The following is a 26,549-nucleotide window of genomic DNA, read 5'->3' as shown; positions in this document are numbered from 1 at the left end:
AGTATAGTACTCTGAAAAATTGTCCATCTATCCTCTCTGAAAAACCTTTCGGACTGTATCTGTTCAGCTGAAGGTACTTATGCAAAATGTTAGATTGATTTTAGGGATGAAAAAGAAACACTGATATTAAAAAAGTAAGTAAGGCAAATGTTTGGGTAGAAAGGAACAGAGGTCCATATGTAAGAGTTGAGGAAAGAGCAGTAGCCAAGGTGAAAAGAGGGAAGGGCTGAGGTCTAAGAGTTAAGAGCTGTTACTTTGTAAATGAGTCTGTATGGGAGAAGCACAAAACTTGAAGCTCAGGAAGGATCAAGTGAGTGTAAAGAAAATGGCGGGGCCGGAAACCAGTGTCTAACTGTGCTGCATTTAAAAAATCTGTATTATGTCTATTAAATTCTTTCAGATATCCTCGGAGATAGTTATTGCTTCATTTCATAGATGAGAAAAACTGAGATAGGTTAATTATCCAAGATCATCCAGCCAAGCACATAGGGGCTCATTTGAAAGCACAAGTTTTTTTGTTTTTTTTGTTCTGTTTTGTTTTTTGTTTTTTTGGAGTTAATGAGACTTCACTTTTAGCTCTTACCCCCTCACTTAGTTGTGTCACTTTGGACAAGTTATGAACTTTTATACACCTCAGTTTCTTCACCTGTAAAATGGAAGTTATTATACGTACCTCATAGTGTATTGTGAGGACCAAATGAGACAGTATACAAAAGGATTAGTGTGGTTTCTGGCATCAATTATGTGGTCAAGAAAATAGTTGTGGTCTTTATAATAGCAGAAAATTTGACGCAACCTAGTTATTAGTAGGAGAATAGAAAAATAAATTGTTAGCTAGTTATACATTAGAATATTATACCGCCCTAAATTGAAGACAGTCATAAGATGACCCAGCTGGATGCTTCCAGTGATGAGGCTGTGTGCCTAGGTTGTCGGTTGTCCAGGATCTGTCCTAGTCAGTTCTTCTCCTGAATCTCGCCCTTGCCTGTATTTCACCTTTTGCCTGTAGCTGCAGTCAGGATGGTGAGGAGAAGTGTAAGAACCCTGGTGAATAGGTAGAGTCCTCATGTGAGTCTCTTAAAATGACATAACCATTAGCAACTGAACACTGTCATTTTATGTGATTGAGCTTGGATCACACCCTTCCTTTCTCTTTTATTTAATGCTCTAAACTTGACTATGCCTTGGAAACTTAGGAATAAGCTCAGCTTCGGGTTCTGGTTGACTAAGTACATACACATGAACATGTTTGTTACCCTAAAGATAGTGCACTGGTTAGAGAAACTCACTGCTCACAAAAAGACCCCAGAAAGTTTAATGGCTCTAACAGAGTGGGAATTGATTTCTTCTTTGCATCCATGGTCTTGGGCTGAAACTCCCATCACATAGGCACTTAGGAATTCAGGGGCTCTTCAATTTTAAACCTCTGACTTCTGAGGTCCAGGTGGGCACTGACATGCAGCCAGTAGAAGGGGAAAGGGCATGAAGGATATCTTTTTGATTTTTATGAGCCAGGTCTTGCAGTGGCAGATATCACTTCTACTCATATCTCACTGGCTAGAAATCATTCTCATAGTCTCACTTTACTGCAAGGAAGGTTAACAAATGTTTGTTATGGATAAAGAAATGTTTAGTGAATACCTACCAGTCTGTTGCTAGATTTGACTGTTTTTCCTTTACCTTTGTATTGTTGTTTCAATTCTATTGTACCATTTTTAGCATAAAAAATGGACTTATTGAAATTTCTTAAATAACAGTACCTTCACATAGTTCTAGGGTTGAAAAATGTGAAAAGATATACATTGAAGTGTTTGCTTCTAATTCCTATCCCACATCTGCCAAGTTCCTACTGGATAATTATGGTTATTATTTTCTTGTGTATCCTTCCAAATAATTTTTCTTTTAAAAAGCAAATATGAATATATGTCCCTCCCTCCCTTTTTACATAGATGGGGGCATAATATACACAGTACTCCGTACTTTGCTTCTTTCCCTTAATAGTATAAGATAGCTTTTTAAAATTTTGTACTATTCAGTCATTTTTTTTAAGTGTGTTTTTCTAGGACCCATCAGCTCCAAGTCAAGTAGTTGTTTCAATCTAGTTGTGGAGGGTGCAGCTCACAGTGGCCCATGTGGAGGTTGAACCAGCAACCTTGTTGTTAAGAGCACCACGTTCTAACCAACTGAGCTAACTGGCTGCCCCCATGTACTATTCAGTCTTGATGGCAAGACATTGTTCCTATTCTCAAGGAGTTTCTAATCTAATTTGGTCAAGGTATAATCTAGTGAGGTGAAGGAGATGCAAGTAGTGGAAGCTTTTGTACCTAAAATAAAATACTTACCTTACTTATTATATAGCTTAATACCACAATTAGAGCAAATTAAGAACACTTTTAGGGGTGGCTGGATGCCTCAGTTGGTTAGAGCATGAGCTCTGAACAACAGAGTTGCTGGTTCAATTCCCACATGGGCCAGTGAGCTGTGCCCTCCGCAACTAGATTGAAGACAATGAGCTGCAGCTGAGCTTCTGGGGGGGCGGTCAGATGGCTCAGATGGTTAGAGCACGAGCTCTCAAAATCAAGGTTACAAGTTCAATTCCCGCGTGGGATAATGGGCTGTGCTCCCTGCAACTAAAGATTGCAAACGGCAACTGGACTTAGAGCTGAGCTGTGCCCTCCCACAACTAGATTGAAGGACAACCAATGGTTTGGAGCTGATGAGCCCTGGAGAAACACACTGTTCCCCAATATTCCCTAATAAAAATTATTTGAAAAAAATACTTTTATAATTCAAATTAGATTTTTAGAAAACTGCTTAAGAGAATTAAGCATGCTAAGTTTATTCTTGGCATTTAAATCACATAAATAATTAAAGTTAAGAAAATTTTTAGTGTTGGGAAATAGGTCTTTGCCAGTCGACTATACATTCATGTAATTTTCTATAGCGTTAACTACTTTCTAGTGATAGTTAATTGTCTTGAATAATTAAATGACTTTTATTTTGGTACGCTTAGATGTTTGGAGTACTAATGGTTGTATTTCTAATTTATAACCCTGGCTTAAATGACAAAGTAATAGAATATTATGTATTTCCTCCATTTAACATTTAATGTGTAACACAACTACATGCCATTTTTAACTCTCTGGAACTTGAAATTCAGTGCATTAGGAGCCCTGTTTATTCTTTGTGATTCCCCATGTTCCATGAGCCAACACAGTGTTCACCTGCTGTGACTCTGACTTGACTCAGCCCAGTGACACACAGTACTGCTCATGAAGTGGAAGTAGGACAGGTAGGTGGCACATAACTGAGAGCTGGGTGCGGTTGGCGTTGACCCCATCTCTCTGCCCTCGCTGAGTGAGGGCGGGATGGAGGACGGCTGCTGCCAAGAAAAAGGTGAGGCCAGTGCTTCCTGTCCAGATGTCTGCTCTGACTGTTATTGTATACGGATGAACTAGCATCTCTTGGAATGTATATGTCCAGGAACCTGTAGCTGCTCTCTGCTTTGTTTTATGAGATCAGGGCCTCCAGCGATATCTACATTGGCTCAGATGACCAGCAGTAAATGGCACCTTTCATTTGGGCTGCCGAGGAGTAGTAATACAGGAGAGAATGAGGAGGGAGAGATAATATATCGTTTCCTTCTTCGCTCTTCCAGCTTTATCTTTCTCTGTGTTCTTATCGGTGGGGATTTTCAGGATATATCCCCTCAAAATGCTGTGGGAGGACTTCATTTTCTGTGGCTTTAATGTCTTTAAAATGTTTCTCTATGTGAAATAACTAGGTATGTTCTATAAAAGTATAACAAACTTTTTTTTTTTTGATAGTTGAGCTTGTAAATAGATAGATAGATGGAAAGACTCAGGGAACAGATTAAAAAAGAAGCTAGAAATGGCAGTGAGTTGACACTGGTGTTGGTAATCAAAAGGACTGAGTTTTAAAAAGCCTTGTGGGAAACAGGAGTAAAGGCCTTGTGTCTGTTTAAGTTGGGGAACCTATAGTAATGTGAGACACTCAAATGATCATAATCTCATTAAAGAGAGGGACAAAGAAATATATCTGTTATGGCCTAGGCTCATAAGGGGGAAGTTTCCAAATATTCTTAACCATAGACCTACCCTCCCTCAGGTTTGCTATTCCAATTTGTACTATCTGTGTGGTCTGGCAATTTCCAAGTTGTGAAATTTATTTAAAATGGTCCCATTGTACTTTAGTGTTCCTAGTGGAAGCAAATGCAAATCCTTCTTTTGTCAATCTAGGCCTCCTAGAATCCTGAATGGAAAACTCTTCCATAAGAGCTTTCACAAACCATAATTACAAAAGACATAGGGAAACAACCATGAGTGTGAATCAGCAGGAATTATAACAGAATTAGAATATCAAGACCTCCAGGTATAAAGATAAATATCAAACCACCAAGTTAAGGAAGTGCAAAACAAAACAAAAAACATGAGCACAGAACAAAAATACCATCAAAAGAGTTCAGTTTGATTTTAGAAAAGAACCACATACAACTTTTAGTAACAGTGGGTGGGTTAAGCAGGAATAGACTCAATAACTGAAATGCAGGATAATATTTGAAGAAATTACTTACAGTGTATTACAGAGAGGCAATAATATGCTAAAAGATACAAGATTGAAAGACAAGTTGAGAATTAGGTGTTCTAACATAATCCTCATCAAATTTCCAGTAGAAGAAAATTAGAATAGAAAGACAGTATTTAAACAGATAAAAAAGGATGAAAATTTCTCATATTTCATGAAAAAAGTGAATCCTTATGTTTAGAAACACAATGAGTCCAAAGTGCAATAGAAAACAAACAAGAAATCCATGTTTTGTTAAATCATATGACATTAAATCAGAGATAAAAATCTTACAGAGAGCAAAGAAAGATCACCTGTAAAACAATGAAATTACATAACTGATTTGATTTCTAATTTCCCCACCTGTTCTGTGCTTCATTTGCTCCCTTTTGGTGATTTCTTTTGGATTAATTATTTTTAATCATTCAGGCTTCCCCTTCCTCCAGAGCTTGGTAGTTTGTATGTCTGTTTTTATTGTCTGTTATTTCTGTTGATTCTTACTCACCTGACTTCATTTTGTGTACTGGTTTTGGTACTTGGAAATATATTTTTAAGAATAATGTGAGGGCTAGGATGAAGGTGCTTTCTCCTAGAGGATTGTTACTTGCTTCTGCCAGAATCCTGGTGGCAGTACCAGTTTGGGACCATCTTAATTCAAGTTCAGTGTTTGACATGTTTTAGTGCATTCAAATGATGTCAACTCAGACCGCAAGCTTACCTTTCCTATGAGATCAGCTCATTTTTACAGCAGATTCTTCCGGCATGCCTCTTTAGTGCAAAAGTAGCTTTTACTGCTGCATTATTTCTCTGGGCTCTTGCTTTCTTTTAGATTTTGGTATAGTTATTCCTTACCATTTTGTTAGTGCTTTGATGCTTTTATGAACATGTTTTTGTGTTTCATTTGACATTTGAAATTGTTCTCAGTGGGGATGATGGTCTGAAATTGCCCATTTCCACCATTACCAAAAGCAGAAATCATGTCACGTTCTTTTCAAAGACTCAGGTTGTAGCCTGTACCAGTAATGGAGAGTAGCTGTCAGAAAATTGTTCTATTTAATATTCTGAAAGGGTGAGTTGTCTATTGGTAAAAATGGTGCCTCATTAGAGCACAAGTAATAAAAATCCTTAAAAGCTCCTTGGATGATTTACAATTTGCAACAAGGTAGATATGTAGAATAGCTCTTTAGAGTGTAACTTCATAAGTAAAATAAAATCTTTCTTTTATGATCTGTAGGTTTTGACCGTGATACTTGTGGATGGCTTCATAGTGCATCTCATTACCCAAGTTATTCCTTCTTTTCCCTCCCTTCTTTATCACAACTCTTATTAATTTTACGTCCTTAATATCTCTTGAACCTACGGGCTCTTTTCATTCCTATTTCCTCTACCTAAGTTCAGATCATTAACATCACTCCCCTGGATTACTGATACAGCTTTCTAGCCAGTCTTCTTACCACTGTTCTTCTGTCCTTTTAAACATTAGCCATTGGCTCCCATTGCTCTCAGGATAAAGTCAAAGCCCCTACCGTGTTTCCCCGAAAATAAGACCTAGCCGGACAATCAGCTCTAATGCGTCTTTTGGAGCAAAAATTAATATAAGAACCTGTATTATATTATATTACATTACATAAGACCCGGTCTTATACTAAAATAAGGCCAGGTGTGTTATGTTATGTTATGTTATGTTATGTTATGTTATGTTATGTTATGTTATGTTATGTTATGTTATGTTATATTGGACTGGGTCTTGTATTATAGTAAAATAAGACTGGGTCTTATATTAATTTTTGCTCTGAAAGATGCATTAGAGCTGATTGTCCGGCTAGGTCTTATTTTCAGGGAAACACGGTATGTGGTCTGCATTACTCACATGACCAGGTCTCTGCTTACTTTTCTTGCTTCTGCTATCAACTACCCTCTATCTTCCACTCCTTCTACAATTTGTACTTTGAAAGCACTCAGTAACTGAATGAATGGTGTATGTGAAAGGCAAAGCCAGATAGATTCAAGTAATAATGCTTAGGCCCTAGGAAAGGACTTACGATTCATGTTTCTACTAGAAATCTGTTCAGGTAGTTGGTTGAGCCATGTCTCAGGACCAATGTGTTAATGTCTAAATTTCATTTATTCATTTTATATCATCTGTCTTTAGAGCAAACCATTCAGCAAAATGAGAACAAACAACAAAAAACCCAACCTCTCCCCATCAATTTGTATTTTAACTTCTCCTCTCCCCCAAATAACCTTGTGTTAGAATTATGGAGGTATCTCCATGAATAGATTCCAGCAGGTACAGACTCAATGACATGTCCGTACAATAGCAAGAGCTGTAGGTCACACACTGCGTCTCTGAGTGATAGCCACATAAAACAAATACTAACGTCATCACCCAGTTCAAATGTGAAGGACACCAGTGACACCTACATGTAGTCCATGGGGTTTGGTGGTAAAGAAGAATCTTTGTCATCCCCAGAACCTCAAGTCCATTGTTTTTTGTTATCTGGAATGAAATGACTCAGGTGCCTTTTCATTCATTTAGAATGTATCATATTGTAAGATCAGCTGTAGAATTCTATAGGGTATCTTGAAATAGTATCTTTATCATCTAATTGACAGTGCTACTTCCAGTTTTGTTGACTGTCACAATCACCAAATCTCTCATTGATTGCAGCAAAGTAATTGTTTTCTACTCTAGCGGTCTGACATATTGTTTTATTATAGTTATTTGGAAAGTCTTATTATTCCTGCTAATTAAACAACAGTTCTAAGGTGTGTAAACTGTTTTATTTTAAAAAATTGTTTAGAAGTCATTTTTATTCCTTTGCATTCTGTTTATAAGAGACATAAGTGGAATTATAATTGCCCCAATGATGAGAGTTTTGTAGTAGATAGTACCACACACCATTTCACCCTGCCCATGTTAAACATCTGTAATTGGTTATGGCATTCTTTCTCAATGCAGTCTACTAACCAGTCTTAACATAGTACTTCAGGTCACTACTACCAGTCAGATTTAGCACTTGAGCTCCCAGAACTAGCTTTTCTTGAGTAATCTTTCCTTGTTCACTTTACACAAAATACCTTTTTGCATGTCTGTGTCTTAAGTTCTGTCCACACACAGTTATTTTCAAGATTATATTTTGGGTACTATTTCTTCCCTCCCCCATATTATTTGTAGAATGTACCAAATTTTGTAAGCCAATCATGATCATCATAAAAATGATGATGGTAACAGTTAACATGTATTGAATAGTTACTGTGTACCAGGCACTGTGCCAAGTGCTTAACATGTATTATTTCATTGAATTCTTGTAACAGCTCTATGAGTTAGGGACCATTATTAATCTCATTTATAGATGGAGAAAGCGGGGCAAAGCTAAGATAACTGGTAAATGGTAGAGCCTGGATTTGAACTGAGGGCATCTGCGTTCTCAGCCTAAATTACTAACCTTTGAGTTATTACTTCCCTAACAAATGAAGGCTGGGTTAAAACCAAAATGATTCATAGTGAACATACTTTTGCCTGCGCTGTTACTAGGCTAAAATAAAAGCCACTACCTTTGTATTTTCCCAGATTGCAAACTAACTTAGCACAACCTTTTCAGTCTCTTTCTGAGAAATTTACAGTTTTTTGTCTATTAAAAAAATCTTCTGGTGGACTTCATAAGTATGATTTGGATTTTTATTAACCTCTTTTGCATTTGTCTTTTCATATCTTCAATGGCAACCTTTAAAATTTTTGAGAGACTAGCTATCTTTGTCAGTTGTCTTATATGTTCACAGATGGCATTCTTTTATCTGTCCTCATACCATCTGTAGCATCACCGTAATCTATTCCAATTGGTGTCATCTTTCATTTATGCAGGAGTGAGTTATTAAAATACAACTTTATATTTGTATAACATTTTGGGTAAACATTAGGGTAAAACATTGATTTATTTTATCACAACAGTCCTATGCAAGGAAAATTTAATTTTTTATTTTTTTCCATCTCATTTTGATTCCCTTTATATGTAGTCTTTGGAATTGAATTGAATTCCACAACTATTTATTGAGCACATATATTGTGATCCCAGAACTGTGGGAATGAAGATAGGATCTCTGTTCTCATGAGCTTACAGTCTAGTGGAAAAGGCAGTGAAGAAGTAAACACAATTATGATTTTCACTACAGAAAGAAAAAAAGAATGGCAAAGGATTAAATCTGGTCTAATGCATCTAGAAAGTCCTTTCAGAGGAAGGGTGATTAGGAGTTTGCCAAACAAAGTGGAGCTGGTAGGTGGTAGGAAAGAGGAAAAGAGTCTTAAGGTCGAGTGAGCAGTCAACTAGAAAGCCCTGATGGTAGAGAATTTAGAGTGACCGAGATGCTGGAAGAAGTTCAGTCTGACTGAAACTTGGACTAAGCAAGAGAGTGACAGGTGGTCTGAAGTGAGACTTGAGAGGTAAGCAGGGATCAGTTGCCTTGAAGAATTTGAACCTAAGATTAACAGCAAGTCATCGATGAGCTTAACGCAGAGGTATGGCATAAACAGATTTGGGTTCTAGGAAGACCTCTCAGGGTACAATGTGAAGAATGGATTGGAAAAAAGAGAAGTGGATGTAGGGAGGAAAGTTTGGAGGCTGTTTTAATAGTCATTGTGAGAAATGCTCTTTTACTTAGACTAGGATAATGGCAGTAGAGACGGAGAGAAATGGATGGATTTAAGAGAGAATCTTAAATTCTGAGAATGGAGGAGCCAGTCTAGGTGTCTACAAAGCTCTGGACTGTTCCACTGTGTCATGCTAAACCAAATGCCTGTCCTATTGCAAGAGATAAATGTAGAGGAATGAGACCTGAAATTAGTACCTATATCATGAACAGGCATGGCCTCACAGGATAGTTATAAGGATACTAAAGATAAAAGCACTCAGTTAATTGCAAAGTACTCAATTTAACAGTCATCTAGTCGGGATTCTGATGTAAGGTTTGCCCTTTCACATCAATGTATGTGATATCAACAGAACTTTGATAAACAAATGTGTATTCAGTAGCTGATGTCTCCCTTTCCCCTAGAATGTCAGTTCATTCTTTCATTTGCTTGTTCATGCATTCATTCAAAAACAAAAAACAAAAAAACAACAACCATTTGTTGAGGACCTACTATCCACTAGATAGGTTTACTTATCTCAGTCTTTAATCCCACATATAACTGTCATACCTAGTGTAGGCCTTTGGTGTGTATAGGTACTAGATGGGCCAAATCTCATTTAGGACATATTTAGTCGGTCAGGTTTCCATTTTAGTTGACAGAGCCCCATCATTTCTTCCCACGTAGTCTATCACTTAGGGTGTAGTCATTGATAAAATCCTGCACCCCTGGTCTCCCATGTCTCCTGATGTCATGTCCTTTGTACTTTCTATAGCTATTCCCAGCCTTTGCTCCCAGTCTTTGCTCAGGATACCTAATCCCATTTCAGTCAAAGAGTTGATTGATTCAGCCACTGCCACCGCCACCACCACGTCTTTTATCAAACAGTTGGTTAACTGAATGAGTTGTTTTTTTTTTGACTGAGAAGGTTAGCTATTGCAGAGAGGAAAATCTAGTTGCAACAAGGTAATGCAAGCAGTTGTAGCAAGTAAATCCTCAATCTCAGAGGTTTAAATGCAATAAAAGTTTATTTCTTGCTAATGTAAAATCCAATTGGTAGTGGATGTGGAATTGGAAGGATTCTTTGCTCCATTCACTGACCCACACTGATGGAGTCAACAAAATTGCCCTGAGCTCAACATCCAGCTGGCAAAGGGGAAGAGAGTGAATGAAGATCACACAGGAGGTGTTTATGGGCTAGGAGTGGCTTAATCATTCCTACCGTACCACGTTTCGTTGGCTAGAACATGGGTATATGGCCATACCTAACTTAAAGGTAGGTTGGGAAGTGTATCCTGGTGGATGGCCCAGGAAGAAAGGAAAACCTGATGAGCCAGTCTACCCCACCTGACTCTCCTTGTCTGGTATCTGCTCTTTGATTCAAATCATGAGGGTCAGGAAAGGGCCAGAGATGTGGAGGAGTCTAGTCTCCATTGTGCTTTTCTAAGCTGTGCATCACGTGCTGGGCTTTAGAGTAATGTCTACATTCTGAATTCATAACATATCTGATGAGTGCTATTCCTTTGTTCTACAGGGAAATAAATGCTCGACTTGATGCTGTATCTGAAGTTCTTCATTCAGAATCCAGTGTGTTTGGTCAGATAGAAAATCATCTACGTAAATTGCCCGACATAGAGAGAGGACTCTGTAGCATTTATCACAAAAAAGTAAGTATGATAGAAATCAAATCTATTAAATGTAATGTTCCTTAGCATGAGGACACTAGATACCATAGGAAAGCATTTCAGAGCTTTATTGTTATTGTTATTTTATTTTGTAAAATCTTGCAGATAACATAAGAGCATCTCAGAAATTTTCATTGCACAGATTAAGGTTACTCCAGGGTTTGCATCGTAAAAGGTAAAGTTTGTCCACTTCTGTTAACTACAGCAACATGTAAAGGCCCTTCTGTTATAATACAGGATATTCTGTTTCAGCCTCAAAATGTGGACCATCATCAAAACAGGAGATTTACTTAGATTAGCTACTTTTAAAAAGATGCCTGATTTCTTTTGACTCAGAACAGCTTATTTGACTTAATCAGAGGACAAATCTGCTCTAATATTTGTGATGGCCTCAATATGTAAATAAGTTTAGATATTGAAGGTAAGTTAAAAGCATTATTTTGATTTTCATCATTTAAGCTTTACAGTTTGTCATAAAAATAACAAGACAAGGTTTTCACACTTTTGAAGGGAAATACTTCAAAATATGGCTAACATTTAAAAGAACTATCAATTAGTTGTATTTGTAATTGCTGATAAACTTTTGTTACGCCTGTTGCAGAAGTCATGCACCTATGTTAGACCCTTTGTTCCTTATAAAAACTTAATGAGATTGAGCCAATGCCATGCTTATCACCTTCTTACTGAAGGGAAATTACGCGTACTGCTGTCTATATATAAAATGCTACAGGAGCTTGCATTACCTCAGCAAAAATGCTGCTGGGAGAGAGAGTAACTTGCTAGTGACCGAATTAGTATCTAACCCAGGGTCCTTGACTGGGTTTTTAGTAGCTACTCTTTTGGATGCTACCATTTTTGATGAAGTAGTTTTGACTGCCATTGCATGTTTTTCCTGGTTGTCCCTACATAAACAAATTTTATTTTTTGTCCAAATGTAAATCCTTGCCAATTTCCTAATGTTATTGTAGAACAATTTTTACAAGCCTAAATTTTAGTTATGATCAGTTTTTCATTAGTCTTTACTGTTTTTAGGCCTTTTCCCCAACAGAGTTTTACTAGAACGATAAGTACTTCTGAGAATACTTGCAGTGCCCAAGATGACTTATGTAACTGTTCCATGTGCTTCAGCTAAATTTGAAAACAAAGAACAAGCCAGAATTGGGAACACTAATCCCTAGGAAAAAAATGTGTGAGTTGGTTGTGGGGTCAGTTGTGTCTGTTGTAGCATTACTTTGGTAGATTGTTGTTTGGCTGGCACTAGCAGAGGCTGTGCTGATAGTTGAAAGTCTTATGTTTGACTTTTTTGAGGTTAGAGAGTAGATGTCAATCTATTTGTTATTTTGTATCCTTGGCCCAGTGCCCGAGAGTCCCTGCATTTTATTCCCTTCAAGCTACAGATCTCCAAGCACCTTTACTATTTTAAAGGATTCACTAACAGATGTCAGAGATTTTTGTTTTTCTCAGGAGAAAATAGGAGCAAAGCTGGAAAAATTATCAATTGCAAATCAAAAGAGCTAGTCAGAGTACCCATGGCATCAGGAGGGCAGCATCATTCCAGGCCCCTGTGATTTCTGTTACGCCTCTTGCCTCTCTTTAAAATTGACTTTGATGTTTGCATTTCATAAGGTTTGTGTATTTATACAGTTTTAAAAATCTGGTTCAAGGTCAGAATCTAATTCTTTTTTTAATTGATCTATATAACCTTATATTAGTTTCAGGTATATGTGTAGCATAATGATTTGTTGTAACTATCTGTCACCATAAGGAGTTATTGCAGTATTATTGACTATATTCCCTGTGCTGTACACTACATCTCAGTGGCTTATTTATTTAATAATTAGAAATTTGTACTTCTTATTGTCCTTCACCTTTTTCACCCATCCCTTGCCTCTCTTTCCTCTGGCAATCATCAGTTTGTTCTCTGTTTCTACGAGTCTGTTTCTATTTGGTTTTGTTTGTTCATTTGTTTTGTGTTTTTAAGTTCCATATATAAGTGAAATCATACAGTATGTGTCTTTCTCTTACTTATTTCAGTTAGCATAATATCCTGTGAGTCTATCCATGTTTCGTAAATGGCAAGATTGCATTCTTTTTATTGCTGAGTAATATTCCATTGTGGGGTGTGTGTGTGTGTGTGTGTGTGTGTGTGTATGTGTATCATATCTTCTTTAGCCAATCATCTATTGATGGACACTTGGGTTGCTTCCATACCTTGGCTATTGCAAATAATGCTGCAGTGAACAGAGGGTTGCATATATCTTTTTGAATTAGTGTTTTCATTTTCTTCAGATAACTACCTAGATGTGGAATTGCTGGGTCATATGGTAATCCTATTTTTATTCTTTGAGGAGCCTTCATATTGTGTTCCATAGTGACTGCCTTAATTTACAATCCCACCAACAGTGTGTGAGGGTTCCCTTTTATGATGAGAATTTGTAAGATTTACTCTTTCAGCAACTTTTAAACATGCAATACAGTGTTATTAATTGTTGTCACAATGCTGTACATTACGTCCCCATGACTTATTTATTTTATAACTGGATATTTCTACATTTTGATCATCTTCCCCCCCTTCACCCACTTCTGCTACTGGCAACCACCAATCTGTTCTCTGTATCTATGAGTTCCTCTTTTTTTTTTAGATTCCACATATAAGAGAGAATCTAATTCGTTTTAAAAGTAACCAATATATTGAGCAAGAATGACCTTTATTTTAGAATTTCAAAATATACTTCATCAGAGGAACTTATGACTCATTGAGAAGCTGTTCCTTGTTGCTGTTTTAATGTTTAGACAGAATGTGCCTAAGGATTGGTTTGAAAAGTGAAAATTAGCAATGATATGGTAACAAACCAAACCATTAAAAAGTCTAAATGCTTTAAACCAAATTTTTATAGATTAGTTAGCTGTCTCTTGGAACCCACCAGCAGACACATGTCTGTTCTTTATCATTAGATTGCACTAAATAAGCTTCTTCTGTATGTACCAAATGGCGAGTGATATCCTGGGTACAGACTGTGCCAATTATGTGAAATTCAGAAAATGGTAAGGAACATTGTTTGGATGTTGTGAAAGTGCTAAGCCTAGACCATATGGCTGTGTGGAAAGTGCCATGGAATAGGCGCAAATCGGTGTTTTTTATGATGATAATAATAGAGGGTCCCAAGTAGGCTGACACTGAAGTAAAATAAACATTTCTTTTGATAGAACTTCAATGTCAAGTCTTAGAAACTAGTGCTAGTCTCAGGAACCAATTAACTTTACTCAAGAACTGCTTTGTAAGAAAGTGACGCATAACTGCTAAGGTTGGTGAATACATTTAAAGGATAATAGCACTTACTCAATGTTGAAAGGACAGTGATTCCAGAATTTTGTCGGTGAGAATGGTTTCTTAGCCAGACTGGTAGAAGCCCAAAGTCAGTATGGAGCTTAGGCTGGGGGTCTCCCAGTCCTGTGCAGGTCAGTCTGTTCTAAGGCTCTTCCACAGAGAAGTTTGCTGCCGGGAATGGGGCTGCACAGCAGTGACTCCAGCAGCAGCTCCTTCACCCTTGCCCTCAGCTTTCTTCCAGCTTCACTGAAAGAAAGAAACTTGAAAACAACCCTGCTTGGGCACTCAGTAGTCGATTGCAAAGCATTTGTGGTTTTCAGTTGGCTTCTGTTGCTGACTTAAACTTTACATCATGTCTGAGCATGAAAAAGTAATCCCTTTCTTGCCTCTCAAATACAATAATTGCAAGAGGTTATTATTCATAAATTATATTAAAAATGTTTATTTTTAGTTCATCATTTTTGTTAGAATGTATCATTAAGTGATTATTGGCCAAAACCTTCTCGGCTGCACGTTTATACAAACAGTCCAGCTTCCGGTATGTATCTTTCCCAGCATACACGTACGGTGGCCCTTCTGGAGAAGAGGTGCTTCACGATACACTTTGAACTCAACTTTTGTTAAGTTGGACCTAACTTCTTATTTTTCTGCACAATTTACTTCATTCCTTAATAATTATCTTTCTAGAATATGATATTAGCGTTAATCCATTTTATACATGCTACTTACTATGTGTACTTACTAACTAAACCATAAATTGTCCTATCTCAAAATATTTCATCAAATATTGTATTAATTTTATTATCTTGAGCCTTTTGATGTGATCTAACCTGGACTGGTTGCCCTTTATACCTTTCGTACAGCTTCCTTCTTAGATTTCCTTTTCTTCCCTTGAATTGAATCTTCCGTTTTCTGTATTCCATGTCTTCCTCTTGGCTTATTCTTTCATGTTGGTGGAGTGTGGAGTACATCCTCTAGAAACGTCCTGATAAAAGGTGTTGAAAGTAGATGTTTTGAAACATTGATGTCTGGAAGTGTCTCTTTTCTACTTTTACATTTTTGGGTAGTTTGGGTATAAAATCCTAGGTTATAAATGATTTTCCTTTAGAATTTTGTTACTCCATTGTCTGCTAGCTTCTACTGTTATTGTTCAACAGTCTGAACTTACTCTGATTCCTCATTCTTTGTGTGGCTTCTTTTTTTTCTTTTCTTCCCACCCCCCCCTTCTGGAAATTGGAAGATTATCTCTTTGTCGCTAAATGATCTAAAATACCATGATTTGCCATAATTTGGTTCTGTTTTCACTCATTGTATTGGGTCTTTTCAATCTGGCAACTTAAATCCTGAAGTCCTGGGAAATTTTCCTGAATTATTTAAAAAAAAATTTTTTTTTTCTTTCTGCAAGTCTGTTATTTGAATTGATTGAATCTTCTGGACGGATTATCTAACTTTCTTTTTTGTTTTCCATCTCTATACTTTTGCTTTACCTTCTTGGAAATTTCATCACTTTTATCTAGTACCTTTTGTGTTGAATTTTTCATTTCTACTACCGTGTTTCCCTGAAAATAAGACCTAGCCCGATAATCAGCTCTAATGCGTCTTTTGGAGTGAAAATTAATATAAGACCCGGTATTATATTATATTATACTAAAGATTGGATCTTATAGTAAAATAAGACTGGGTCTTATATTAATTTTTGCTCCAAAAGACGCATTAGAGCTGATTGTCTGGCTAGGTCTTATTTCAGGGAAACACTATATCATAATCAATTTCTAGAATTTCTTGTTTTCTTCTTCTTCTCTCAATATTTCTTATTTTCCCCATTGCATCCTATTTTTGTTTCATGGTTGCAATATTCTGTTTAACTGACGATGTTATTATTATTTAGAAGTTTTCTTTTATCTGTATAGGTTCTATTCCCTTCAGATTTGACTGATTGATTGATTGATTAATTGTTTTGGTCTTTGCATTTCATATTAGAATTTTTTAATCTGATGCCTGATCATTTTTTAAGAGTAGAGGACTAAAATGCCGATAGAAAGGTCTGTGTAGCTGAATGTGACTTGCAAAATGTGGGGTGAACAATAGAGTGAATTAGCTGGCCCACTTACTGGTATCCTTATAGTTTCTTTAGAATTGGTTCCCTGCTGTAGTATGTATAGAATTTTCCTCTTGGGCTTGTGAGATTCCCCAGGGACTCTTTCAGTCTCCTGACTGGCTAACAATGTTTTGGGAATTAACAACTGGGAATCTCAACGTTCAGTTTGCAGCTTTTCCTTCAATCCCTTGTTTTTGGTGATACCCTTATCCCTTACTGTGCCTGAAGCTGGTTCAGGTAGCCTGTGTTTCACCTTCCCCAGAAAATACAACTAGTCCTCTGTAGGGTGGAAGAATGGTCATTGCTCAGAGGCATGAAGAGGAATAGGAGATCGAGGGATTTAATTGCTTCTTAAATCACTTTCAACCAATCCTTTTCTACCCTTCCCGCTTCCAGCTTCCACTTCCAAAGATAATTTGTGCCACCAGTTCCTGAGTCTTGTAGGATGCTTATATAATTCAAGTTGGGCTTATATAATTCTAGTTTTCTTCAGGGCCAGCTTAAGATTCAAATATCTTGAGTCTTCTAAGTCAATTTCCACTTATTTTTTTATTTTATAGCTTCTAAGATATTTTGCTGTTTTCTTCTCATTATTTTTGTAGTTTTATGCCTTTTAAAACACTATTTGACTGTAGTTTCAAGATACAGTGAAATCAGATGCACATATTCAGGCCATTCTCTTTCAGAAGCTCCAATGTAAAAATTATTCATGCTTATGTTAAAAAATTACAACTGTTTACAAGCGTATAAAATAAAGAGTGAAAAGTCTTCCTCTATTACCCCCACATACTCACTGCCCACAGGTAACTAGAGTAAGTTACATGTGTACCCTTTCATAAATTTTTTATTTATATTTTTATTTCTATAGAATAATGCATATAATTTAAAGAATTAAAAATGAAATTTTATTGTGTAAATATATATAGTATATAGTATAAACTTATACTATATATTTAATGTATTTTAAAATTATGGAGTTCCATATCAATCTGTATATATCCGTGTGAACAGATGTCTTAATTTTTAAACTGTTTTATAGTACTACATTGTATGAATTTTTCCTAATAAGATCGCAATTGCTTGATATTTGTTTTTTATTCATCTTTTGAATATTATTACAAACACTTTATATTCATATACATATTTTTTCCTACTTGTTAAAGTATATTTTTAATTAATTCTTCAAAGTGTAATTGTTTAGTCAAAGAGTATGTGTACTTTTTTATTATGAAGATATGCCAGATTGTTCTTCAAAAAAATTATCCCTCTACTAATAATATATAAAAGTGTTTTGTTTTTTTTTTAAAACACCCTGTGTTACTTGGCTATTATCAAGTTTTTATATCTTTGACATTCTGATAAGTGAAAAATGCTCTCCTGTATTTTTAATTTGTTTGTCCTGATTGTGGGGTTAGTCATGTGCTCATGGGACATTATTTTTCTATGAACTGCATATTCAGTTCATTTAGACATTATTTGGCTTATTTGTCTTTTCCATCTAAAATTTGTAAGAGCTTGGTATATTTGGGAGAATCTTGCCCTTTTTCTCTCATGTGTCAGATATTTCCCCAGAATTGTCCTTTATATTTTTGACACTGCTTACTATATTTTTGCTATATGGTCAATATGTTTTAAAATGAAGAAAATATGAGCAATGAGCAAGAATTGGCTTTACTATCTGTCTGAAATTATTTACGTTATAGCTTTAAATTATTATTTTATAAAGTATTTAAATTGGTGGTTTAACAGTTAGAAGGTATCAACAGTACTTTATTTCAATTAACTAGTTTATATAATAAATTAAAATTTTCCTTTATTCTGATTCTATCTTTAAAAAGATCATTAATTAACTTTTATTTTCATGTATTGTATGCTGTTTAGATAATAAATATTTCTATTTTCAGTGTTCTACCCAAGAGTTCTTCTTGATTGTCAAAACCCTTTATCACTTGGAGTCAGAATTTCAAGCCTTAATACCTGCTGTTAATTCCCACGTTCAGTCAGATTTGCTCCAGACATGTATTTTAGAAATTCCTGAACTCCTCAGTCCGGTGGAGCATTACCTAAAGATACTTAATGAACAAGCTGCCAAGTAAGTAGCAGTCCTTTAGTTTTCTTTTCAAGCAGTGAATGTTTGAATTTGCTTGTCCTAATGCGTTAGCCATTCTACGTGTGGATTCTTAAGGTTCACTGGAAGTATGGAAGAAGTTGCGTGTGAAATAGGAATTGTAATTAGATACTAAAGGCTTCATATTACAGCTCGAAGTAACACTTTGCTGTATAAAATTTAGGCAGTTTACCATCTAGGACAGATGAAGTACTTACTCATGTATCATATGATGAAAAGATAAAGTCCAGACAGAGCAATTAGTAGCCGTTTGTTAATCCCAAAATGGGTGTCACGTGGCATCTTGTACTCATTTGCTAGACATCCAGGGATGATCTACCTTATATTTAGAAACTACAGAAGCAAAGTCATCCTTTAAGAAGTAGTTGCTTTATAATTAATCCCATAAAGAACTCTATATAAAAGAAAGAAGATTTGACAGTATTTACGTTTGTGTTTATTTTCTGAATAGGCAAACAACAAATATTTAATTTTATCTCTTCTTCCTTTTACCTTTGGAATCATGAACTTGCAGAACAAAAATGATGTTAGGGTAATTTTGTCAGTCTTCAAAGAAATTAAGAAACTTACCCATAAATCAAGAAATTTAGGGTGGCTGGATGGCTCATTTGGTTAGAGCGCGAGCTCAAGAACAAGGTTGCAGGTTCAATTCCCGCATCAGATGGTGGGCTGTACCCCCCCTGCAACTAACGATTGAAAATGGCGACTGGAAAAAAAAAAAAGAAAAAAAGAAAATGGCGACTGGACTTGCAGCTGAACTGTGCCCTCCACAACTAGATTGAAGGACTATTACTTGGAGCTGATGGGCCAATAAGCTGTCCCCCAATATAATTTAGAAAAAGAATTATTTATAAAAGTTAGGGTCAGGCAGTTTTCCTGATTTCCATCCCTCTCTGCTTTTTCGTCATGCTGTGAAAAATAATTGATAGCTAGTATAAGTTATATGTATGTTTCAATATATGTATTTGCAACTTTTTTTTTAGAATTGGAGATAAAACTGAATTATTCAAAGACCTTTCTGACTTCCCTTTAATAAAAAAGAGAAAGGATGAAATTCAAGGGGTTACTGATAAAATCCAAATACATTTGCAAGAAATACGAAAAATCCTGAAAAATCCTTCTGTACAGTATGTGACAGTATCAGGACAGGAGGTAATGTCAAACACACTTTTATTTTGTAGTAGTTTTCCTGAAGTAGAAAAGCTATTTTAAAATGTAAATAAAAATATGAGAATAGAATGAAAACATTATTATTTTCATATTTTCAGTTTTATTCCTTTAAAATATGTTGTCATACTTTGTTTTGATAAGAATTAATAAGTGTTTTGTTTATGTACTAGTCTTTTGATAAAATCATGCAGCTTAATGTTACATGTGTTTTAATGTTATCTGTTAAAATTATAATAATAGAAAACCTTGACTATTGTAGATAATAACTTAAATAATTCATTTATCCTAAATCCTTGAAAGAGAAGTTAGGTTCTGGTCCCTGCTCGCAGATGATGAAATGATACAAAGTGAACCACCTGTGTTGATTGGATCAAACAGTGATTAAATGGCAGGACTTCCTTCTGAAGTTAGGAGTATAGCTGCTAAAAAAGAAAAAGCAAGTAAACAAAAACAGAACTATAGTGAAAAACTACTCTTAGTGAGTTTTCTATAAGATTAGGGTGCTGTTTAAATGTTTTATTGGTGTGTGTATGTCTCTTTAATGTTTGGTAATATCTGAATGAGAACCAGGAAAAAGTATGCTTTTTAACTGTAGTTGTATCTTTTAGTCTGTTCTGAGTCTTGAGGCATTCTACTTCCACATCTTAAATTAGGGAAAAATATGAGCAATGAGCAAGTATTGGCTTTACTGTCTATCTCAAATTATTTACCTTATAGCTTTAAATTATTATTTTATAAAGTGTTTAAACTGTTGATTGGGGAGGGAGATAAATTATCTTATTATTCTTTACTTAACCTTCACTAGGTTAAGGTGATGAATTTGAGGCAAGAAATTTCTTAGTTATTAATAGGATGAATTCTTGTTGATTTTTTAAAACCGCTAGAATTTTAATAGTACATTAATGCAGAATCACTTTTATACCATTTTTTGAGAATTAGTGATTCTATTCATTTAAACACCAAATGAATTCTAAATATTCAGCATTGTTATAATCAAAATCTGTTTAAAAGATTGTACTAATGGTGTCATCGAATCATTTAGAGATATTTAAAGGACTAAGAATAGATTCTGTCAACTGTGATTACCTCTGAGAAGTGAGGGAGGAAGAGAGGAAAACCCTTATTTTATATATTATGTGCTTCTTATACACTTCTGTACTATCTGAACTTTTGTAATAATTTTTTAAAGCAGTTCCACATGGTCCATGGATCTTATTATTATTTCTAAAAATAGATAAATTGACAGACTCTTAAGCCATTGTTACTTTTGACATTTGTTTTTCACTTCTGTTTCCAGTTTTTATATACTTCTTAGAATACTAAGACTTATTGACTGTGATACCTTATTATCTCTGACTCTGAAAATATTTGTTTATTAGAAAATTATGAAAGCAAAAACTTATATATCTTTACATAATTCACTGCTTCTGTGATAGTCTCTATCATATTTTATATATAGAGTTCTCTCTTAACCTTGAATCAAGTATGGACTGAATATGGGGTGACACTTAGATTTGGGGCAGTATTGATAGGTATTATTATTCTTCAGGAAAAGGAAAGAAATATTGGGAGAAAATCTTTAGAAAAAATTATTAATTCATAGCATGCAGCATATCCAGGTATCTGCTTAGTATGTTCAAGATGTGGAAAGCATTCTCTGTTAAATCTTATTTCTACATAAAAAAAAAATGTTGAAAATTCTTAAGAGAGAGTGAGAAAGAAAAGGAGAGTAGGAATGGGATAAATGTGGTGTTGGAGAAAACAGAAACTAGTTTTGAGGGTGAGTTAAGAATCTTAGCAAACTTAGCAATGATGCCAGGCCAGCGATACCACAGGCAATAGTTTGAGTAACAGGATCTGACATTTAATCAAGACAGAATTGGATCCCAGGAGAGGAATATGAGAGATTGCTAGAACAAATTAAGGCAGACGTCTCACAGCAACACCGAATAAAGTCAGGAACTATAGAGCAGGAAAAGTTGCTATGAGATCTTTCTAAGATTTCTGAAATATATGTTAACTTCTAATTTTAGTTATTTTTCCTTTCCTTTAGCAATAAATTCCTTAAACAAAAAGCCTGTCTGCTCATTCTTAGAATGTTTGTAAAGGGAAATAGAGAATTTCCTCTTCCATAACCAGTGTAGAGGAGAACAAAACTACTATCTGGTGACAATTCTGAGGAGAAACGCAGGCTGAAAACCTAGGACCACTGAAAGAAAACAGACACACAGGATCAGCACCTACTACCTGAGGAAGTGACCCAAGGATTTAACAGGCAGGAAAGTCTGTCTGGGCTTTCCTGACTCTCACTGTGTTTTCCATCCTATATTGGCTCTGCACATGGCTTTCTTCAGGGGCTGTGGTCTTTAGGGTAGACCCTTGATACTTAAAGATTGAACAGTTATGCTCCAAACTATATGCTGCTCCAAAGGGCTGGACCAGTAGCAGTCTTTAACATGAGTAAGGCACATATTGAACCCAGCGCCGCCATGCTGCAGTGTTTCGGCAAGTTACTTAAGTAAACTAGCCTAGCTGGCTGCCCAATGATCTCATTGAGGTAGTTAGGTCTTCTTTTCAAAATTTCTACCATTCCTTAGGCAGTAACTCCTGTGGAGCTCTGTGTTAGTCATTATGAACTAGATGTGTCCTTCCCAAATATTAGTGATCCAGTGTGTTTCCAAATTTTTCTGTTTGCCTTTGGCATAGATTGCTCTTCTAGAATTATCTTATAAAAAGCTTGGTATGTCTTCTCATAGAATATTGAAAAATAATAATTAAGCAGAATTTTTTTTTTTTTGCGTAGTTTTAAAGTGATTTTATCTTTACACTAATGATACTTACGGCCGTATTTTGTAGGTTGTTTTTTTTTCAGTTCCTTTTTTGTGGACAGAGGGGCCTTTTTTAGAGCCTTTACTCTTAACTGTTTAACTGGTGTGGCAGATTTGAAATTGTTAATTCTTATCTATACAAGAGGACATCATTAGTTCCAAAATTGCTGCTAAGAATGAAAATTGTTAAAATTAACTATCAGTTCCTATTATAATTAATGTAAAAGTTATAGTGTTACTATTAATAAAAAAGTAACATGAGCCAAGCTGGCACTATTAATAATATAAATATCTGAAATGTTACAAAACTGATAAAATTGAAAAAGCTCCCATAGCCATCTCAAAATTAGTAGCAGCCACAGAGGTTTCATCTTGTACAAAATAAGTTTATTTATTTAAATAAAACATTGAATTTCATGGCAGTAATACAGGAGTGTGAGCAGGAGGAAGAGATGATATATAACAAATGCTAAAAATGAAAGGTGTGAGAGAAGAACTTGATTTCACTTACTTCCTGGCTGATTTCAGAAAAGCTGTCTTGTAGAGCACAGTTGGATCTATAATGTTCAAAGAAGTGAAAACTTAAAGAAAACACTCGAGAAGAAATACCTTCCTCCCCTAATAGTTGGGGAAGTCAGTACTTTTTTTATGAAGATACTTTTAGAGGACATAGGTTCCTTGTATAAAAACTACTATAATAAACCCTCTTCTGTTCAGAAAAGGCAGGGACCATATCTCACACTTGTATAACATCTAATAATTGAACATTTAAAAATTTTATGTACTTAGAAATTCAGTCTTATTACTAAGTAATAGAATTCTTATGATAAATGGGTACTAATAAATGAAATAGGTCATTAATGAAAAAAATCACCATTTGTAGTACGTGTAAACCAATGTTATAAACATTAAAGTGCCAAGTTATATCTTTATTACAAACTTTTTGCTCAAAATCAATTGTACTTTAGCCCAAGTATTGGAGCCCTAATTAATAATATTTCATTGTATGGACATACTAAACTCTCCCAAGAATAATACTGGATTTATTTTGAATGTTTAGAATAAGATTTACTATTTATAATTAATATTTAGTACAATTTTGAGGAAGGTTCAAAAATACGGTTAATTGTTTAAATATCTAACTTTTATTTATATTTATTTTAGTTTATGATTGAAATAAAGAACTCTGCTGTATCTTGTATACCAACTGATTGGATTAAGGTTGGAAGGTAGGTTTAAAAATACATTTTCTTAAGTTAACATGAATTATAATGACATCTGTATATCTGTATGCTACTGATTGGTAATAACCACATCCTTGACATAAAAAGCAGTTCTTTCCCTTCATTTTTCATTTTTTAAATGGAAATTTTAACTAAAGAAAAAATCATTTTTAACTCTCTTATCATTGATTTAAAAACATTTTTTCCACAAGGTGTCTTATATGTAAACATTTGTTTCCTTGTTTTGTAAATTGCTGTTTTATTCTTATCCTCAGAATACACTTTAGACACATGAAAGAAAAAAAGCTGAGGAACCTTTAATTATAAGATTAATTTGGTTGCTTGAACTTCTTGATGAATGCTATACCTGACATTTCTTTTAAGAAGCTGAAATTTCATTTTCTACTTCACTGAGCTCTGCATTTCTTTATTCATAATGCTTTCTATGCACATAGTTATACTAGCTCATTACATCTTCTTTTTTGTGAGTTATATCATGAATTGATGAAAATAAATTAGTCAGAAACAAAATTAGAGAACCACATAGGGACTCTGCTTTTCTTCCTTGGTTAGGCATTAATCCCTAAGAGGGGACTCATTTAAAGAAGTGATATTAGAGAAATGTATCCTCCTGTGAGTAGTATCCTTTGTGGAATATTTATTACTACTGCTATTAATATGTTTGCATGAATTTGAGATGAAAATGTTACATTTGCCTTAGGAGAAGAGGTACTAGTAGCTGGTGATGGTATGGAAGAACTCTGTTAAGGATGGAAACAAATATTGACATGATGTATAAATGGTGATTAATTTATAATTTTAATTAAAAAAGAAAACTGTTATCCATTGCCACTATCAAAGGACGCTGAGGACACAATCATACCCAATCTTTAGCTCTAAATATCCTCTTTTTTTTTGTTTTTCTGTTACCGAAAGGTCTAATAGAGATTTGAGTATTGTTAATTTTAGGAGATGTTTTTTTTTCTTTTTGCAGGCATTTTTTCCCATTTATTTACTTTTGTCCTATACTGTAGCTAATGAATGGAAATATGCTTTATGAAGAGAAATTACTGAAATGCATGTTAGTCTATCTAGGGCAATAATTGAAATGTCTCACTAAATGAGTTTTGTTAGAAGAGAAAGCTATTATAAATATGTTTGCATAGAAATCTATTAGGTTGGTGCAAAAGGAATTGCGGTTTTTGCAATTTAGCCTTTTAAACCACAGTTACTTTTGCACCAACCTAATGGATGACATAATTTAAAAGCAATAAGCATGGCAGAAATCAGTGCCAGCATCTTTTGAACATTCTGTGATGTAAATTGAATGAATAAATAAATAAATTGTAATTTTTTATTTGTTGTTTGGCCATCGGAGTCCTGACAGGAATAGCTTAGCATATCATGCGTTATATTTTGAATGTGAAAGGCCTACCCCTAGTCCAGTCACTTGGCAAATTAAAGATAATTGTGACAGTGTATTACAGGATTGGGGTGCCGACAGAGGTCAGAGTACACTCTGTTATCACCTGCCTAGCTCTCCCCTGGCCTTTGCTTCTTTAAGGTCTCATCATAGTAATAACATTTACATTAGTAACAAGCACCACAACCACCACAGGACAGCTCCTAACACTGAGTGCTAATGACAGAGGTACTCTGTTAAGCACTATCTATTTGATCCTCTCAGCAGTACCTATGAGGTAGGTATTATTAGTATTCCCATTTTATAGATGAGGAAAGTGATGTTTAGAGATCAGTTATATTTCCTCAAAGTCACGTAGCTATCAGGTAAGTGGCTGAGTTGGAGTCTTGGCCCAGGTTCTCTGACTGGGGGCCCTGTGGCCTCCCCCAGGCTGCTCTGCAGCTTCTTGAGACGCAGCAGAGATTATATGCAAGCCCAGAGGAGGAGCATTTGGTGTTTCTTCCTGTCCAGGGTCGTGATGGGAACTTCTCTTTGCCTCCTGAATGAATGCATTGCTATTCTTCGTAATGCTTTATAAATTTCTTTTTTTCACTAAAATGCTTCAATCCTACAGAAAAAGTATAACATGGAAAGAGTAATATGACCGTCAGCAATGTATCCACCTCGCAGCTTTGTCAGGACTTATTTTACCATATTTGCTTCTGATCTTTTTATAAAAAGCAAGCATTTTCATTTGGTGTAATTTAAAGAGAAAAGCTTTCTGCTCATGAAATGAAAAGTCTAAACTTTGACTTTGCCATATGGATATAATTTGAAATACATTTTAAAAGCTTCCTGAACAAAGTCCTGTGAACTCCAAGTACTCTATTTACAACGAAGATCTTTGGAATCGATAGAGTTCAGGGCCACAAGTAAAGCATGTTCTTTATTTACAGCTATTTACTTTCAAGGTTCATCAGAGAATAATAAATAACTACTTTAATTTTCTGAAGTGATGGCATCGCTGATTTCTTAGTAACCTTGATTTCCTATTTATGTTTTTCCCCCTCTTCTAGCACAAAAGCTGTGAGCCGCTTTCATTCTCCTTTTATTGTAGAAAATTACAGACATCTGAATCAGCTCCGGGAGCAGCTAGTCCTTGACTGCAACGCTGAATGGCTTCATTTTCTAGAGTGAGTTTAAAAAGTAAAATATAATCTGACTTTTTGCTATGAGAAATAGACCGGAAAATCTTTCCATCAAAAAGAAAAGTAAAGATTACTGCTTGTGACCTGCCATAAAATAGTTGAGTACATGTGTCCTCTGATTTTATTTTTAATCCGTTCAAATGTAAACTCATCTTAGTCTTTGGTGAGAGACCAAATATACTTATTGTTACTATACTAACATTTTGTTGCTAAGGATATTTAGTAGAGTCACCTTTTGAAATTTCACCGTGGACTTGGTTTACTTTTC

General features: G+C 35.2%; 1 protein-coding gene across 1 annotated transcript in view; it reads left to right on the top strand.

Moving 5' to 3' along the window:
* The window catches only part of MSH3 (mutS homolog 3), a 143,459-nt gene that overhangs the window by 56,996 nt on the left and 59,914 nt on the right, over positions 1 to 26,549 (top strand). The window contains exons 13-17 of the mRNA XM_074328782.1: positions 10,746 to 10,878; positions 18,227 to 18,414; positions 19,434 to 19,602; positions 23,613 to 23,677; positions 26,150 to 26,266. Coding sequence (XP_074184883.1) covers positions 10,746 to 10,878; positions 18,227 to 18,414; positions 19,434 to 19,602; positions 23,613 to 23,677; positions 26,150 to 26,266 — 672 coding nt within the window. The remainder of the gene's footprint in view (positions 1 to 10,745; positions 10,879 to 18,226; positions 18,415 to 19,433; positions 19,603 to 23,612; positions 23,678 to 26,149; positions 26,267 to 26,549) is intronic.

This window comes from Rhinolophus sinicus, linkage group LG03 (genome assembly GCF_036562045.2).
Source record: "Rhinolophus sinicus isolate RSC01 linkage group LG03, ASM3656204v1, whole genome shotgun sequence".
NCBI classification, from domain to species: Eukaryota; Metazoa; Chordata; class Mammalia; order Chiroptera; family Rhinolophidae; genus Rhinolophus; species Rhinolophus sinicus.
Note: the sequence above shows the minus strand (reverse complement) of the source record. Positions and strands in the feature narration are given on the sequence as shown.